This window comes from Balaenoptera musculus, chromosome 6 (assembly GCF_009873245.2).
Source record: "Balaenoptera musculus isolate JJ_BM4_2016_0621 chromosome 6, mBalMus1.pri.v3, whole genome shotgun sequence".
Classification (NCBI taxonomy): Eukaryota; Metazoa; Chordata; class Mammalia; order Artiodactyla; family Balaenopteridae; genus Balaenoptera; species Balaenoptera musculus.
The window spans coordinates 9,485,527-9,502,717 of NC_045790.1; the positions used below are offsets into that span (position 1 = coordinate 9,485,527).

The window sequence follows — 17,191 nt, forward strand, 5'->3', positions numbered from 1 at the left end:
AAGAATGACTTTGGCATAATGACTCAAGTGTATGTGTTGAATCATCCAGTGTGGACATTGGTAATTAAATAAAACTTTCTAAAATAAAATCTGACATACTGAGCTTGGTCCTAAAAAGATTGACCTGAATTTCAAATGGGTAGTTTTGCACATACAGATCATAAAACAAGTAGTAAATGTGAAGTTAAATGTATGCTGACTGTAAGACCCAAAAGTTTTACTCTTAGGTGTCCAAGGGAGATAAAAATGAATGTCTACACAAAAACCATGAAGAAAATCAGAAGTGGTTAAAGAGGTAAAAGCAATGAATGAAGTAATAGAAATGATACAGAGAAATAAATATGAGTGAAAATAAGGAAAAAGTGTGGATTTGATCAGGAGTTTGTCAGTCCTTATAATACTTTAAAAATAGGGATAGAAACTAGATGGTGAGAATTTTTCTGTTCTTTAGAATGAAATACAAGCACATCTTAAAAGGCTCTCAGCCTCATTGGTCATTATGGAGATGCAAGTTAAAATCTCAGTGAGATGCCACTTCACATCCACTTGAATGGCTATATATGTAAGGCAGACAGTGCTAAGTGATGGTGAAGGTATCGAGCACCTGTGACTCTCACATGTTGATGGTGGACATGTAACCCGGTACACACATTTAGGAAAACAGTTTGTTTCCTATAAAGGTAGATATACACTAACCCTATGACCCAACAGTTCTTCTCTTAGGTATCTATACTTGCATAGATATATAGAAATAAAAATAAATGTCTACATAAAGACTTGTTCTTGAATGTTCATAGCAGCACTATTCATAATAGCCCCAAACTGGAAACAATCTAAATGCCTATCAGCTACTGAGTGGATAAACAAAGTACTATTCACCCAGAATAAAAAGGAACAGGGAACTGATAACATGCTACAGCACGGATGAACCTCAAAACATGCCTGAGTGAAAGACACCAGATGCAAAAGACCACATATTGTATGATTCCATTTATAGGAAATGCCCACAGAAGAAGATGGACAGAAAGCAGATCAGTGTTTGTTCGGGGCTGGGGGAAGGACCTGGGGTTGAGTGCAGTCAGGCTTGAGGGAACTTTTTGGAGTGACGGAAATGTTCTCAAACTAGATTGCATGGGGGATGGGGGGTGCACAATTCTATACATTTCCTAAAAGTCATTGAATTGTTCACTTAAAATGGATGATTTTATGGTATATAAATTATATGTCAATAAAATTGTTAAAACTACATAAACAGATATTTAGAATATATTAGATTATTTATATCTTTAAAACTCTTATTTTTTAAAGACATCAGAATTGGTAACTTTTAAGAAAATGCCAAGGTTTAACTGAACACTCAGTCCTCTGTGATTTATTTAGTACTCAAATCCTCTTCCAGTCTTCCTTCAGCAGCCAATTGGTGGTCAATTTTTCCTTCAGTTAACCAATTGGGTAGTTAGTTCACACAAAGTATAAAGAAACCGGGGTGACTGTGCACTTGCTTGTAGTTTAAGGAGTCCTTTCTGTCTAATACAGGGATTTCTGGTTTTGCTGTTCCAGGCATATTTGGTTCCTCAAAATATCTATTTCTACTGCTTTTTTCTTAGGCTGTAAAATGTTACCACTTCCTGCTAGTACCCTCAACTTAATCCTTAATCCTTTTCCTCTTTCCATGTCTTCACTCTTTTCTTCATTCCACAAATGACCAAGGCTTTTGTTAGTTTATTTTACTTTCTCTGTTATTCCTTTGCCTATTAAAATAAACATTTACAAACATGGAAATGATGGAAGCATGGTTTATTTTGGGTGACATAAAGCCTTTCTTTTGGGAAATGTTATGAGCTAAACAAACACAATCCCTGCTTACAAAAAAAAGAAAGAAGAAGAAGAAAAAGGCTTCCATAATTGTATAGTGAAGAATAGGTGTCTTTTTTCCTTTCAAATTTCAGGTTTTACTTTTAGTAGAAAAATGGTAGAATATTTGGGTCTGTGACATGAAGCAGTTAAATCCAAGTTAGTTTTTGGGAGAAGAGATTAATATTAATAGTGTAATTAAAATTGATTAAAAATACAATTTCAAATTTGATTTGGAAGCTTACAGTGAAAATATTCTGTTCATCTCGTGACACTTATTTTTGTAAATTTTCTAAGTAATTTCCAAATATCTTATTTCTAATTGCTTTATTCTCTGACATATTTAGCATTATTTTATTATTTTTTCTTTTTGTTAAAAATAAATTTATTTTTTAATTTATTTATGGCTGCGTTTGGGTCTTTGTTGCTGCGCATGGGCTTTCTCTAGTTGCAGTGAGCGGGGGCTACTCTTCATTGTGGTGCGTGGGCTTTTCATTGTGGTGGCTTCTCTTGTTGCGGAGCATGGGCTCTAGGCGTACGGGCTTCAGTAGTTGTGGTTCATGGTATCAGTAGTTGTGGCACACGGGCTTAGTTGCTCCGTGGCATGTGGGATCTTCCCAGACCAGGCATCAAACCGGTGTCCTCTGCATTGGCAGGCGGATTCTTAACCACTGCACCACCGGGGAAGCCCTATTTTTTATTTTTTAAAATATTTATTTATTTATGTAAGTATGTATGTATGTTGCACCGGGTCTCAGTTGTGGCATGCGGACTCTTAGTTGCGGCATGTGGACTCTTAGTTGTGGCACGTGGACTTCTTCTTAGTTGCGGCATGCATGCGGGATCTAGTTCCCTGACCAGGGATCGAACCCGGGCCCCCTGCATTGGGAGCATGGAGTCTTACCCACTGGACCACCAAGGAAGTCCCAGCATTATTTTAATATTTAATTATCTTCTTAGCACTTCCCTCCAAGGCTGCCGTAGGTTATAAAGTTTTTTTTAATGAAGAACAGGAGTGTTGTGATTCATTAGTGATGTTCGCCATAGCTTGAAATGGGGAAGTGATTGTCTGAGTGCCTTGTGTTTGCCCCCAGCAGCTTGAATGTAGGCTTTGGATCAGGCACACACCAGTTTGAATCTTAATTCCCCCTCCACTAGCTGTGTTAATTTCAGAATGCTAAGTAACTCAGGTGTAAAATGAGGATATCTCATAGTGTTATTACTATGATGAATATAAAGTACTTAATGTAGTGCTTGGTGCTCAGTTATTAGTCCATGCAAATAACTCTATGCTAAGCTTGTATCCCCAGGATTCCAAGTTAGAGTAGTCCAAATCTGAGTATTTCAATAATCTATCCTAATCTCTGTGCATGCCTTGAAGTTATTTTAACATGTAATTTTTAAAATGAATGTGTATTACTCTGTTAACGTATCATGTGAAATATATTTTATTTAAAAAAACCACACAAGTGAATCAATATTGATTTAATTCTTTGGTCAGATTTAAACTTCCTTGTAGTGAAAGTGGACAGTGAATTAAAACTTACTCTGCTTGTGAGTTTGAGATGATTCGCAAATGATTGATTGAGTTAATAGTGTATTCTTTGAATGATGCTATCTCAGTATATGGTAACTTGAAATTATGGAATTTATTAAACATCTTTCTAACGTTTTCTGATTGTGAAATATGCCAGTTGTGGTTCAGTGGCTGTATTCTTTGGATGTCCCTCTGTTCTCAACCAATTGTTGTTTGTGTGGGTGGAAGATTTTAATAGGAGAGAATTGTCTTTTGTCTTGATTTAAAGAAGTTTCTCGAAGGATATATATCAGAGGTAGTGACCTGAATGTTCTTACTGTTTTTTAGGCCCCCTACCCCCCATCTTCTGGGATACTCAGCACCACTCATTTCTGACCCTTTCTGGCATTCTGTGGATGCATTTTCTGTCTTCATGTAATATATTTCATTTATAATTATCTCCTAGTTTCATTGAAGATTCAATTTGTATTTGTTTCTTGTTTGCTTTATTGTTTTGGATATGATTTTAGAGAGCAGAGATGGTGGTAGAAATGTTTTTATTCTATCAGGAATACTGTGATTGAGAATAACATAAATGACTTAATTTAGATTGGATGTTTAAGAAAGATACATGTAGAGAAATAATACCTAAGCTGAGAAACGACAAATGAGTAGGAGTTAGCCTCAAGATTTCAAGGCAGAAAGAAAATCATGAATGAGAGCCCCGAGACTAGAAAACTGTGTACACTGGGCCAATTAGAAAAGGCCAGTGAGTGAAAGGAAGATGGTCCAAGATGTGGTTGAGATAGCGGGAGGGGCCGGGTCACCTAGAGAGCTTAAACAGCATTAGCTGAATCAGAAAGCCTTGTGTTGGACACTGATAAATGCCAGAAGACACACTCTATCCTTCAGAAGCTTGTAGTCTAGTTGAGGAGATGACCCATTTATATTAAAAAGTTTATATAATGTGAGAGTGATGGGTAATGCATGAGCAGTAGAGAGTTTTGACTTATAGGAATGGGGGAAGGAGAACTCACTTTTGGTTGGGGTTCTTATGGAAGGCTTCTTGAGGGGGATAGAATTTGATCTGAGCTTTTCCCACATGAGTAGGGCTTGAACAAACAGAGTTGTTAGAGGGATGGCATCATCTGAGTGTCGGCGTGTGGAATGCAGGAAGGACAGTAGCTCAGTGGAGAGGAGGACTCTTCTAGGGGTGTGATGTGGGAGGTAATGCTCAAACTGTAGCTTGGGTTACCTCTGATGTTCCAGTGGTCTGCACGTGTCCGTGATAGAAATATTGAATATAACTGTTGAATGCTTACTGTTTGCTTTCTCATTGTAAATAAAGAGCTCTACAAGTAATCCAGTGTAACTTCTCATTCCTTCTACAACATCCTCATCAAATGCTTTCCTGTTCTCTCTTCAGATAATTCCACTAATGGCGAGCTGGCTGTTTAACACAGTGCTAACTATTCTTATATTAAAGAGCTATCCCTTTTCTTTTAACTTTCTTTAGTAGATCCTACCAAAGATGGCATCATGTCTTGTTTTAGTCTCCCCTGGTCCAGGCTACATATTTCTAGTTCTTTGATTTATTCTATCAGTGGTATCATTTTTAAACCCCTCTACATCTGGAATGCTATTCTCCAAGATAGTCTACTTTATCAGTGATGCTTTTAAAATTTATTCTTCAGAATTGAATGTAGTATTCTAAATGTTGAGGAAACAGTGACCAGGGCTTTTAGTGATATTTGTACTTCTTAAAGTTAGCTAGATCAGCAAAGATTGATGAACTTCCTTTGTGAGTCTAGTCAGTGTCTAAATTTTTAGTCAGGTCAGCTTTATTCCTTATGTGGAAAAGCACATCGGGGGAGGGGTGACAAAGAAAAAATAATGATCATCACGCAGATTGTTGTTTGGTTGCTGGTACTGCCAGCTTAAGTCAGAAAAGGAAACAATATCTTTACATAGTATGGCCGTATTAGAATAAACTCTTTGTGATGTTAACACATCTGTTATAGAACGCGTTGGAGTGGGATCTTGTTAAAACAGATTCCAGATATTTCTAATTGTGAAAGTTTCAGAAACTTAAATCTTTAAAGTTAAAAGAGGTGATGATATTTGGATGTAACGTTTGATTTTGGTAGTTGACAGCAGTAATTGATTTATAACTCATAGTTCTGATATAGCTTTGTTTTACACATACACAGTACTTTGTGGTTTATTTTTGGACTCAATATCAATTTTATTTTTGTCATGGTCAGAAGTATTGATAAAAATTCCCAAAGATCATTAACTTACGTAAAATAATCACTAAATTTCTTCTTCATATTGTGGCATTCTAAAGATTAAGACTATAATTTGACTTAATTTTATAGTGTAATTTATTATTGAAAAGAGAAGTGAGCACAAGCCCCTAAACCAGGTGAGTAAAAAGGAGGAGGTGACCAGCTTATTCACAGAAACAGTTCTATCCAAAATATGTAATCAGGGAATTCCCTGGTAGTCCAGTGGTTAGGGACTCCACGCTTCCACCGCAGGGGGCCCAGTTTCGATCCCTGGTCGGGGAACTAAGATTCTGCAAGCCGCGTGGCACGGCCTAAAATAAAATAAAATAAAACTACAAAATATGTAATCAAATCATTTGTTGTCTCCTGAAACATCATCTTCCTAAAAAGCACATCTACCCATCTTGATCCACCTGGGCTGTTAACATCTCAGTAACTAGACAGTCACAATTTGGGCAACAGTAATTGTTGTGGGCAAGACTCATCAATGGATGCTAAAATTCATGGGTGAAAGTATGATGAGAAAGGGTGCTTACATGGTCTTAAAATATCACCGCCCCCCCCCAAGAAAGGTACAGAGGGAAAACTAGTAATGTTACAGTGGAGAGACCTGGTAGATAACAACTGTAACCAATGACCAGAGTTACCATCATCAGCAGTGAGATTGGGACAACATCATGTACCTTCTGGTATTTTTTTTATTGAAGTATAGTTGATTTACAATATTTCAGGTGTACAGCAAAGTGATTCTTTTCCATTATAGGCTGTTACAAGATATTGAGTATAGTTCTGTGTGCTATACAGTAGGACCTTGTTGTTTATCTATTTTTGTACATAGTAGTATATATCCATTAATCCCAAATTCCCAATTTATCCCTCCCCTCCCTTCCCTTTTGGTAACCGTAGTTTGTTTTCTGTGTCTGTGAGTCTATTTTGTAAATACGTTCATTTGTGTCATTCTTTAAGATTCCACATGTAAGTGATATATGATATTTGTCTTTCTCTTTCTGAGTTCACTTAGTATGATAATCTCTCGGTCCATCCATGTTGCTGCAAATGGCATTATTTCATTCTTTTTTATGGCTGAGTAATATTCCATTGTATATATGTACCATGTCTTCTTTATCCATTCATCTGTCGATGGACACTTAGGTTGCTTCCATGTCTTGGCTATTTTAAATAGTGCTGCTGTGAACATTGGTGTGCATGTATCTTTCGAATTAGAGTTTTTGTCTTTTCTGGATGTATGCCCAGGAGTGGGGTTGCTGGATCATATGGTAACTCTCATTTTTAGTTTTTTAAGGAACCTCCGTACTGTTCTCCATAGTGATGTGCCTTCTGGTATTGATGTACTTAGAACGGCACAACATTGCTTCTGTGGTGCCTGTCAAAATGCATAACCTGAATTTAGTCATGGGGAAGCATTAGACAAACCCAGATTGAGGGACATTTTACAGAATAACTGCTCAGGACTCTCCAGGTGTCAGGGTCATGAGAGACAAACCGTCCCCAGTTGGAGGAGGCGTGACAACTGCAGTGTGTGATCCTGGACCTGAAAAAGGACATCAGGGGGGCAGTTGGGAAGAAATTTGTGTAAGGTTGGCTCTAGATTATTTCATAAGTCTTGTGTTGATGGTTCATTTCCTGGTTTTGATAATTGTAGCTGTGGTTTTAATAAGATGTTATCATTTGGGGAGGCTGGGTGAAGGGTACACGGGAGTTCTTTGTACTGGTTTTGGAACTTTTTGTAAGTGTGGAAATTCAAAATGAACTTAAGTAACAACAACAACAGAAACTCAGAAATTCAGACTCTCATGCTTCTACTTTATGACATCTCTTTTGATTGGTCAAGGGGCTGGTTTTCTCTGCTTCTTAAATCTCCACTGTGATCTGGATAGCTGAGGTTTCTAAATAAGGGATTTTGGAATAGTAAGGCATTGCCATATTGGATTGCAACTACAAGTTGAAAGGTTTTGTTTAATTAATTAATTTACTTATTTATTTTTGTACAGAGCTGTAATTACATCTTTGGGTTTCCAGTGGCTCTGTAGGTTATTCGAGCATTACTGTTAGAGCCACCAGAATCCCTAGCTGGAAACTTAGCTCTGTAATTAATTTACTGGTTTGTTTCTGTTTTTATTATCATGTTCTACATTCAGGTTAGTCCCATGGATTCTTCTGCTGTGTATCATATATTGTTGAATTTCATATTTGTTGGTTGTCTTTTAGGAAGAGCTGATTTTTGTATAAAAATGTTTTACTTAAAATTAAAATATCATGCTAAACATCTTATTTTTCCTCTCAGAAAAGACAGTCTGGAGTTTTTATAAATATAATGAATAAGTAAACTTACACTGGCATAAGCACCAAGTGGTGACCTTTTATTGGGTGTAATAATTAGAATGGAGGAAATTAATACATTGGGAAATGTTTCTGTTACCAGGAGCAGTTGTTAATGTACGACTCATAGATTCTTAGTCTAGGAGAAACTTGACGAGACTGTTTTGACCAGTGTGGGAGAGGAAGAAAACATGGACTTGGGATTCGGAAGACCTACTTTTGCATCCCAGATTCATCACTGATTGTTATTGTGTCTTGGACAGGTCATTTAACTCTTGAGCCTTAAGTTTTTCATCTGTAAAACTGGAATGATAATAGCACCTTTCAAAGTTATTGTGAAAGGTAAATGAAGTAGCATACAATGTACCTGGCCTAATGTGGGCATTTCATATGTGCTGGCTCTGTTCTTTCCTCCAGCTGGGCTTATAACTGTGCCTTCTGAAACTGATGAGATTCTGCTTTGCTTATAAATACCTACAAAAAGATGATAGCGTATGTTAGTCATCTCTACTGGTATTTCCCAGGTCTTTTTGTTTGGAAGTTTCCCCATATCTCCTATCCCAGAGAAATTATTTTCTTTTATGTGTTAGTCACATTGGCTGTTACTCCAAAATCTGTTAGACAGGTGTCACTCATTTGCTACTTTCCTTGGTGATTTAGTCTTTTTATCTGAAATCAATCATTTGATACAAATAAATATTAAATTTAGAAAATTTTATGAGACAAAGGCACAAGATGTCCAGACATTTGAAGTATTTCCATGTAGTTTCCTTTCAAGTTTCAGGTTTCACTTGGCATTTTGATCCTGTGAGAAGGGCCAGTTATTCCCATGGTTGTGAGAGTGAACATCATTGTTTTTATGAGTTATACACGGAAGTGTTTAGGGCTGAAGGGGCATGTCTGTAACTTACCTTCAGATGGTCAAGAGAAAATAATATATGTGTGTGTGTGTGTGTATCAGTATATAGAAGAGGGGAGAGAGGGAGGGGGGGAGAATGACATAGCAGCCATGGTAATATTAACAGTTGGTGAGTTTGGGTGAAGGGAGCTCTGTGTGCTTCTCTTACAGCTTCTAAGTTTAAAACTATCTCAAAATTATACTGGATTGAGTTATATTCCTGTACCCTGAGGAGATGTAAGCCAGTGGCATTTTCAGAGGGAGGGAGGTTGGAGGCACCTGGGTCAGCATAGAGGAATAAGTAGTAAGTGAGTAACTGAATGAGTAGTCACTCACTGGCAAAAAATTAGTTGTTCCTTTAACCTTTTTTTCTTAGAACAGAATTTTTTGGCAGAAGGTCCTATATAGATAGAGAGTAAGCTGCTGCTTTATCAAAGCAGAGACGGCTGCTTGGAAGTAAAATCAGATGCTAAAAAGTAAAGAATTTTAAAAAAATATTTACAAGTTGTATACAAGGATAAGCAAAAGGTAGAAGGCAGAAATATTAGGACTTTAAAAATTATCCGGTGCTCAGATAATCTTTCTTCTACCTGAGAGATACGTTAGTTTTCTATAATTAGCACTATATCCTACTAGCTAATAGATATTAATTTATCCTTTATTTCAAATTGCTATGTGATTTCAAAGTTAATATTTTGTATTCTTAATAAAGATTTACGTGATATTTATTATTTTACCCTTCAAAAAGCATCTTCTAACTAAAAAAAAAAATTTTAAACCCTTTCTCTTTTCTTTCATGTCATTGATGGCATCTCTTTTGGGAACTCAGAAGCCAGCCAAAGGTAAGAGATTTGGTTTATTATGTGATGCTTGTGAAGGTCTTATGTGCATGTTTTTGAAGTACTGGTAATTTTCTTCTCAAAAATAAAAATATTTTCTCTGGCATTTTTATAAAAAAAAAAAAAGTAATGCAAGCTGTCAGCCTGTTCATAAATCCAAAGCCATTTATTGGTGTAAGAGGTTTATAGAAAAGCTCTGTTTGTACTTTGACCAATTCTGTCCAGTCTCCTGGCAACTACAACACAGATTCCTTTTGTGCCCTGCTGTTCGCCGTGGATTGGCTCGAAACTGCTCGTTCCATGTGGTCAGAACCATAGCAGGCAGACTCATCCATGTTTCTCCTGGGACAGCTGGGGACACATTCTCAGTCCAGCAGAAACCTGCCCTGGCCCACAGCTTCCTCAAGGGAATATGCTTTCATCTGAGATTTGAGCCCAGATTCTAAAGAAACTTCTGTGGTGTGGGTCAGTCAGTTCCTGTATCTCTTAGGGAATGTAGTTGTGCCAAAGTAGGCACAAGGACTGTATTATTGAATTGATCATTCTCTGGAATTTTCCAGGAAATTTAGATTTTTATCTACATTCTTGGAGTTTGGTTTAAGAGTCCATGGTTGAACTGTAATTCCATTCTCTATTATTGTTGCTAAAGTATGTATAGACTTGTCTGTTGGGACTCTGAATGATTTAAAAAAAAAAAAGTTTAATATGACACTGACTTCTTTATATATGTAGAACTAATTTCATTAGTTTTATCTTTTCTGTGAAAAGATGCTGCATTATTTTTGTTTTCTTAATTTTTGATGGAGCAGAGGCTGGAGATTAATTCAACTGTATCTTAACGTTTAGAGAAAATGTGTTGACATAAAAAATATGGAAGGGCCAACACCACATTATTAACATGGTGGTTCCCTCTAAGGAGAAAATGCTTGGTGAATGGGAGACCTTTATTCCTTATGTTTTGGTGTTATTTGACTTGTTATAATGAATGTGTGTTTCTTCTCTGTTACTTAAAAAAAGTTGTTTTTTTTTTTTTTAATTTTAAAGGAAAAATGTTTATTTAGAAAGAAAAGGGCTTGTCTGCTTTAGGAAATCTGTGGCTGGAAGATACCTATAATAATTTACAAAGTTCCTGAAACTTAAAGAGGACCATTCAGCGTTGTTAGTAAACAAGAACTAAGCATTCCTAGTTCCCAACTTTGTACCAGGCTGTGTCACCTTCCTGTAACTGGGGAGGAGAGCGAATCCAGCCTGTGGTGAAGGGCCTGGTGGGGAGTAGACAAAGGGCTCAAAGGCTGGGGTCAGCTCCCAGCTCCCCACCTGCTGGTCACCAGCTTCTTGACTTCCTTGTACCCCAGGGCCTCCCGTGTAGTATCAGCCGTTGTTGCGGTTACTTTAATGGTAGCTTCTCTACTGGAATTGAGAACAAGAATTGTGAAGGAACTCCCTGAATTTAAAAAAGAAAGAAAAGAAAAGGAAAACCCGCAGTCGTAGGGAGAGGAGTGCCATTTAGAGCCTGTTCTCTGAGATGTGCACACAGATGGACGGTTCAAGTGTGAGCTAAGCTTACAAGCAAAGAATCAGGGTGGTGTCTATTTAACCTTGGTAAGAGCAGAATCAAATAAAGTGCTAAGAGATGAGAGCTGAACGCTAGAACAGGAGAGACTTAATTTGAGCTTCACATCTTATTTAATCTCTCCCTGCTGACTAGTGTAGCTGGAAAAGCAGCCCCCACTGGAGGTTTTGATCTATAGTCCTTTGGGACCACCTTCCACCTTCTTCTTTTCCTTCCCTTCTCTGTTGGAGAATTGCTAACATAGGGAGCCAGCACTATTGACAGACACATGTTTAGCTCTGGAAAAATGTTGAGGATTAGTAATGTACCACATAGTGCTGAGGCTGGGTGGACGGCTTCCGGGCTCCAGGGTTCCCACCTCCTCCGTGGTGTTGTCCGTCACTGGGCTTCTGCCTACCCTTTTGGCCTTGCTTCCCCATCACTGCCCCACCCCAGGGAACAAATGCCTCGTGCCACTGTTTTGCAAAAAGATGTGGGTGTTCTGATCCTTCCTTGCTCTAAAGGTGTTTCTAGCCAGTTGCCCTTTTGGTTGCCTCCAGGGCCCCTAGCCACTCACTGAGCTGTTTTCCTGCTGCACTCCCGGAACTGCTCTTAGCTTTGCAGCCATCTCCTCCTGCAGCGATTTGGCCTGTGCTCTCCCTGTGGTCCCCACCCCACACTGCACCAGTCTCACTGCAGCTGTTTTTCAGGGATTCTCAATTTCTGGTCCAGGTATAAGCGAGCAATCTTGCTTTCAAAAGCTTGCTCTCCTTTCCCCCCTTCTTTCCCTTTTAGGCTCTTTCCCTCCCTCTCTCCATCATTTTGCATTAATTTCAAGTAGAAGTGGATATAGGCATGCATACTTAATTTACCATCCTAATCTAATTTCCTTTTTAAAAAAATGTAACTCTTAGACCTCTGGTCCATATGATAGCCTTGTGAGTTCACACAGAAACATTCTTCTGCCAACTCCAAACTCATAGCAGGGACAGATAAGGCATTTTAAGATATTAAAATCATGTCATTATATTCAAAAACAACATATGTCACTGCAGGGACTAGCAGCAGGCTGGGGCCGAAGCAGCGTATTTACTGGGCCTTGAGATCAGACGCAGGTTTTCGGAGGATTGGAGGTTCAGCCCTTGCAGACTAGAGGGGACCCTGTGTACGGCTGAGGACCAGAGAAGCTCACCACGTGAAAACTGATTTGGGTGAGGCTCCGTCAGGAAAGAAGGCTTAAAAAAAGATTTTTGGGGCTTCCCTGGTGGCGCAATGGTTAAGAACCCGCCTGCCAATGCAGGGGACATGGGTTCGAGCCCTGGGCTGGAAAGATCCCACATGCCGTGGAGCAACTAAGCCCGTGCGCCACAACTACTGAGCCTCCACTCTAGAGCCCGCGAGCCACAACTACTGAGCCCGAGTGCCACAACTACTGAGCCCGAGTGCCACAACTACTGAGCCCGAGTGCCACAACTACTGAAGCCCACGCGCCTAGATCCCATGTTCCGCAACAAGAGAAGCCACGACAGTGAGAAGCCCACGCACCACAACGAAGAGTAGCCCCCACTCGCCGCAACTAGAGAAAGCCCGTGTGCAGCAATGAAGACCCAATGCAGCCAAAAATAAATAAATAAATAAATTTAGGAAAAAAAATTATATATTAAAAAAAAAAAAGATTTCTGGCCACCAACATTGAGCCAATTTCTGTGTAAGTAGGAGGAAGTAGAGACATTGGGCTTTGGAAGGACCCAAATCTGGGCTTCAGTAGCTGGGAGTGGCAGCGTAACTATTCGTGTAAAGGGGGGCCAAAGGGGGAGGAAAAAAACAGGCAATCACGTAAACCATAAAGTGCAAACTCCCAATTCAGATGTACTTGCAAACTAACATATAAAGCACAAGAGGAAAACTGTCATCAGGAAGTGAGGCAACAAACTCCAAAAGTGGGAGTTTGAAATGCAAACTGAAATGAATTTAAAAACAATTACACTTAAAATCCTTAAAAAGACTAAACTGTAAAACATGAAATCCAAAAAATTAAAAATATAATCGGTGAAAAAGACTTTTGAAAGAAAGTAAAAAAAAAAAAAAAAGCGTATTTTAGAAAGTAATAAAATAAAAGATCAAAACAAATCGTTTGTGATATCCCACGAAGTAGCAATATGTATTACTAATATTTCCAATGTATATTCTTCCTACTTTTTATGTATGTTGATTTTTGTACAAATATGAGATCATGGTCCAGACTTTCATAGCTTTTACATTAATATATGAATCTTAGTCTTCTTTGCTCTTGAAGCTACACAGTATCGACCATGGGCATGTTATAGTTTATTTAAAGAATCTGCATTCTGGGGCTTCCCTGGTGGCGCAGTGGTTGAGAATCTGCCTGCCAATGCAGGGGACGCGGGTTCGAGCCCTGGTCTGGGAAGATCCCACATGCCGCGGAGCAACTGGGCCCGTGAGCCACAACTACTGAGCCTGTGCGTCTGGAGCCTGTGCTCCACAACAAGAGAGGCCGCGATAGTGAGAGGCCCGCGCACCGCGATGAAGAGTGGCCCCCGCTTGCCACAACTAGAGAAAGCCCTAGCACAGAACCGAAGACCCAACACAGCCATAAATAAATAAATAAATAAAATTTAAAAAAAAAAAAGAATCTGCATTCTCCACATGCTGTAGTAATCATCTTTACATTTTATTTTTAAAAAAAAATCTTTGTTTTCTCTGATGAGAAAAGTAAGAATGTAGAGAATACATAAAAGCATAAAGAAGAAAACAAAGATATCACTAATCTTATCGGGCAGTAATAAGCTTTTATATATGTAACTGTGTGTATGTCTAATAGCCATCATATTACATATATTGCTTTGTAACCTCCTCCCTTTTCACTTAACATTGTGAAAAGTTTTCCATGCGAAATAAAGATCTATATCATCTATAGGGTGCTTACTTGCCTATTGTAAGACTGTACCATAAATAACTAACCTCCATTGTGAGACAGGAAGTTGTTTTTATTTCACTGTTATGAACAATGTTATCAGTGTCGTGACATTGTTATAACATTATAAGTATGTTACAGTTTTGTTCTTAATACAAACTTTATTATTTTTGTTTTTCAACAGGTATTTGCATATGATCATTGTTTCTGGTCTATGGATGAATCTGTCAGAGAAAAGTATGCAGGTAAGAGTCCAGCATCCTATTAACTACTGATAATATAGAAAGGTGTTTTAATATTTTTCCTATAAAGTATCATAGTAGTATTTTGTGTAATTTTAGAAACTACGTAGAGAACTTCCTCCAGTCTTTGCTATTAGAGTTTTAATGTTGATTGGGAAATGGGAGATTCATGGTACACTGTTGTCAGTATAAGATGATAAAGTTAGATTAACAGGGCACACAGTTGAGGTTGTCTTACATGCATCCCTGGGCCTTACACACGACCATAGCATGCAGTAGCTACGTAGATTCCCTTAGATATTTGTAATATGGTCTAGAGAGGCAGCTTGGTGTAATGAAAGAACTCTAGCCAAGGAGGAAAGGAAACATTGAGCTTAATCCAAGCTCCACTCCTCTCTCTGACTTTCAGTAAATCACTTAGGCTTTCAGTGTCCCTTTTCACTCTTTTTTTAAATTATTTTTTTTATTTTTGGCTAAGGTGGGTCTTAGTTTCAGGATCTTTGTTGTGGCATGCAGGATCTTCGTTGTGGCATGTGGGATCTTTCATTGCGGCACGCAGGCTTTTCATTGTGGTGGGTGGGCTTCTCTCTAGTTGTGGTGCCAGGCTCCAGAGCAAGCGGGCTCTTTGTTGTGGCACGTGGGCTTCTCTCTAGGTGAGGCACATGGGTCAGTAGTTGAGGCATGAGGGCTCAGTTGCTCCGCGGCACGTGGGATCTTAGTTCCCCGACCAGGGATCGAACTCGCATCCCCTGCATTGGAAGGTGGATTCTTAACCACTGGACCACCAGGGAAGTCCCCCTTTTCCCTCTTTAATGGAGAGGAATATGCCATATTCTCTCTAAATTTGCTCTGGGAGTCTATTCTTTTATTCTCCTCAGTGATGACTGTCTCAAGCCCCTTTTCACTACAAGTTTAAGACTACAGCGACAGCCAAATTAAAAAAAAAATCTAAAAAAAAAAAAAGACTACAATGATAACCATATATTTCCTTTATTCCTAACTGCTTATGACACCCGTTTCTAAGCAATCTTTTAAATATTGGGTGTCGTATTGTATTGGCCTTTATCGTGACAAACTGTAGTACTACAGCTGTTTCCAGAAGTTAAGGTTAACTTGGGCTGGCTGGCCCCATGACGACTCTAAGGATTGCTTCAGAATCAGAAGTGTGATGAGGATGAATTGATCTGGTAAATGAACTAGAAAGTGAGGCCTAATGGAATGCTGTTCATAGCGTTCAAAATGTAACAAGCATAACAGCATCCAGTTCTTTCATATTATATTCAGGACCCAGAGAGGTTGAATAATTTGTCAAAGTCACATTTAGTTATTGACATATTTAATTTAGCCTGTGGAGGGGAATTGGACCCTACTATTTATGTCCATGGTTGAAAGCTAGAAGAAATGTCCCAGACCTTCCTCCCTCTCCCAGCTGGTATGTATTGCAGACCCTGTAATTTCACATTATCATTGAGGAAAAGGAGAGGGAATTGATATATATGATTATTTTGAACTTTAGTACACACTGGATAAAGCATTGGCTGAGTGGTACATAGTTGAATTCAGGTCCACCTAGGTCCCAAGTATACATTTCAGATATTTATAATCATTGTTTATAAAATTAGCAGTTCATTGGGTTTTTTTTGGCCAGTGTTGATTCAAGTTCATATTATCAGGAACTTTTCACTCATTTTCTGTTATGTGCTAACTAGAAATCATCTGAAAGACATAAGCCTTTGGAAACATTCATCAAGTTTAAAAATCTTGTTTGGTAGATAAACAAGCTGAGAAAAAAGTGCATTTTTGAGAGTTTTGTTTGTTTTTTGTTTTTTTAATTGTTCATATGTAGTTTTGGCTTAAAACATCCTACCTTTTTCTCTGTCATTCTTTCAGGTCAAGAAGATGTTTTCAAGTGCCTTGGGGAGAATATCCTTCAGAATGCTTTTGATGGCTACAATGCATGTATCTTTGCCTATGGACAGACTGGTAATTGTTAAATAATCTGTTTTTTTAAAATAAAGATCCTAACAAAGAAAATACCAAAAAGAATACGTATTGCTAGCATCTTATCAGTTGTGATTGATAAAGGAGTGTTTTGACTTCTATACCTCTGTGGTCAACAGGAAAGAAATCTATTTAAAGTGAAGGAGTCACTTTTATAAAGGTATATCGTATAGCTTGTCCAATTGAAAACTATTCTTCATGGAAAAATGGTTATGATATTTTCAAGACTTGTTAGGACTATGAGTGATTTAATTTTTTTCCTCTCTATTTTCCTATGCTTTCTAAATTTTCTTTAATGAATATGTGTTTTTGGTACATAGGAGAAAATAATTTTGTAGTAGAAAAAGAAGATGACTCTGATTTCTACACTGTTGCCAGAGGGCAGTGGTAGTAAGTTAATTTGCTCTGGGGCCTGTAGGGATAACGTACATTTTTTATGCTATGATTAGTGGTTGGAAGCAGGCACGTAATATTCATCAGATGGATCTTTCCAGTTCAGTTTTAGGAAAGTATTCCGACCTCACAATGTTTCAGTCATTTTAGGTCTTTTTTTTTTTTTTTTTTCTTAAGTATGATGATAGTTAAAGAAGGTTTTTATTTTCTTCCTAAAGGATGTGTACTTTTGAATTCTACATGTATAATTGGAAAGCTTCTCTACTTACTAGTGTCATCATTATATTTGGGTATATTCCTTATTTGGGGCATTTTGCTAAGTGCTAGGATTTC

At 38.1% G+C, this 17,191-nt stretch overlaps 1 protein-coding gene across 3 annotated transcripts in view; it reads left to right on the forward strand.

The window, feature by feature from the left end:
* The window catches only part of KIF13B (kinesin family member 13B), a 192,676-nt gene that overhangs the window by 51,159 nt on the left and 124,326 nt on the right, over window positions 1-17,191 (forward strand). For all 3 annotated transcript variants that reach the window (XR_005020172.1, XM_036854067.1, XM_036854068.1), the window contains exons 3-5: window positions 9,726-9,738; window positions 14,407-14,467; window positions 16,355-16,447. Coding sequence is in view for 2 of the 3 variants with exons in the window: in XM_036854067.1 (XP_036709962.1) it covers window positions 9,726-9,738; window positions 14,407-14,467; window positions 16,355-16,447 (167 nt within the window). In the remaining variant the exon portion in view is untranslated. The remainder of the gene's footprint in view (window positions 1-9,725; window positions 9,739-14,406; window positions 14,468-16,354; window positions 16,448-17,191) is intronic.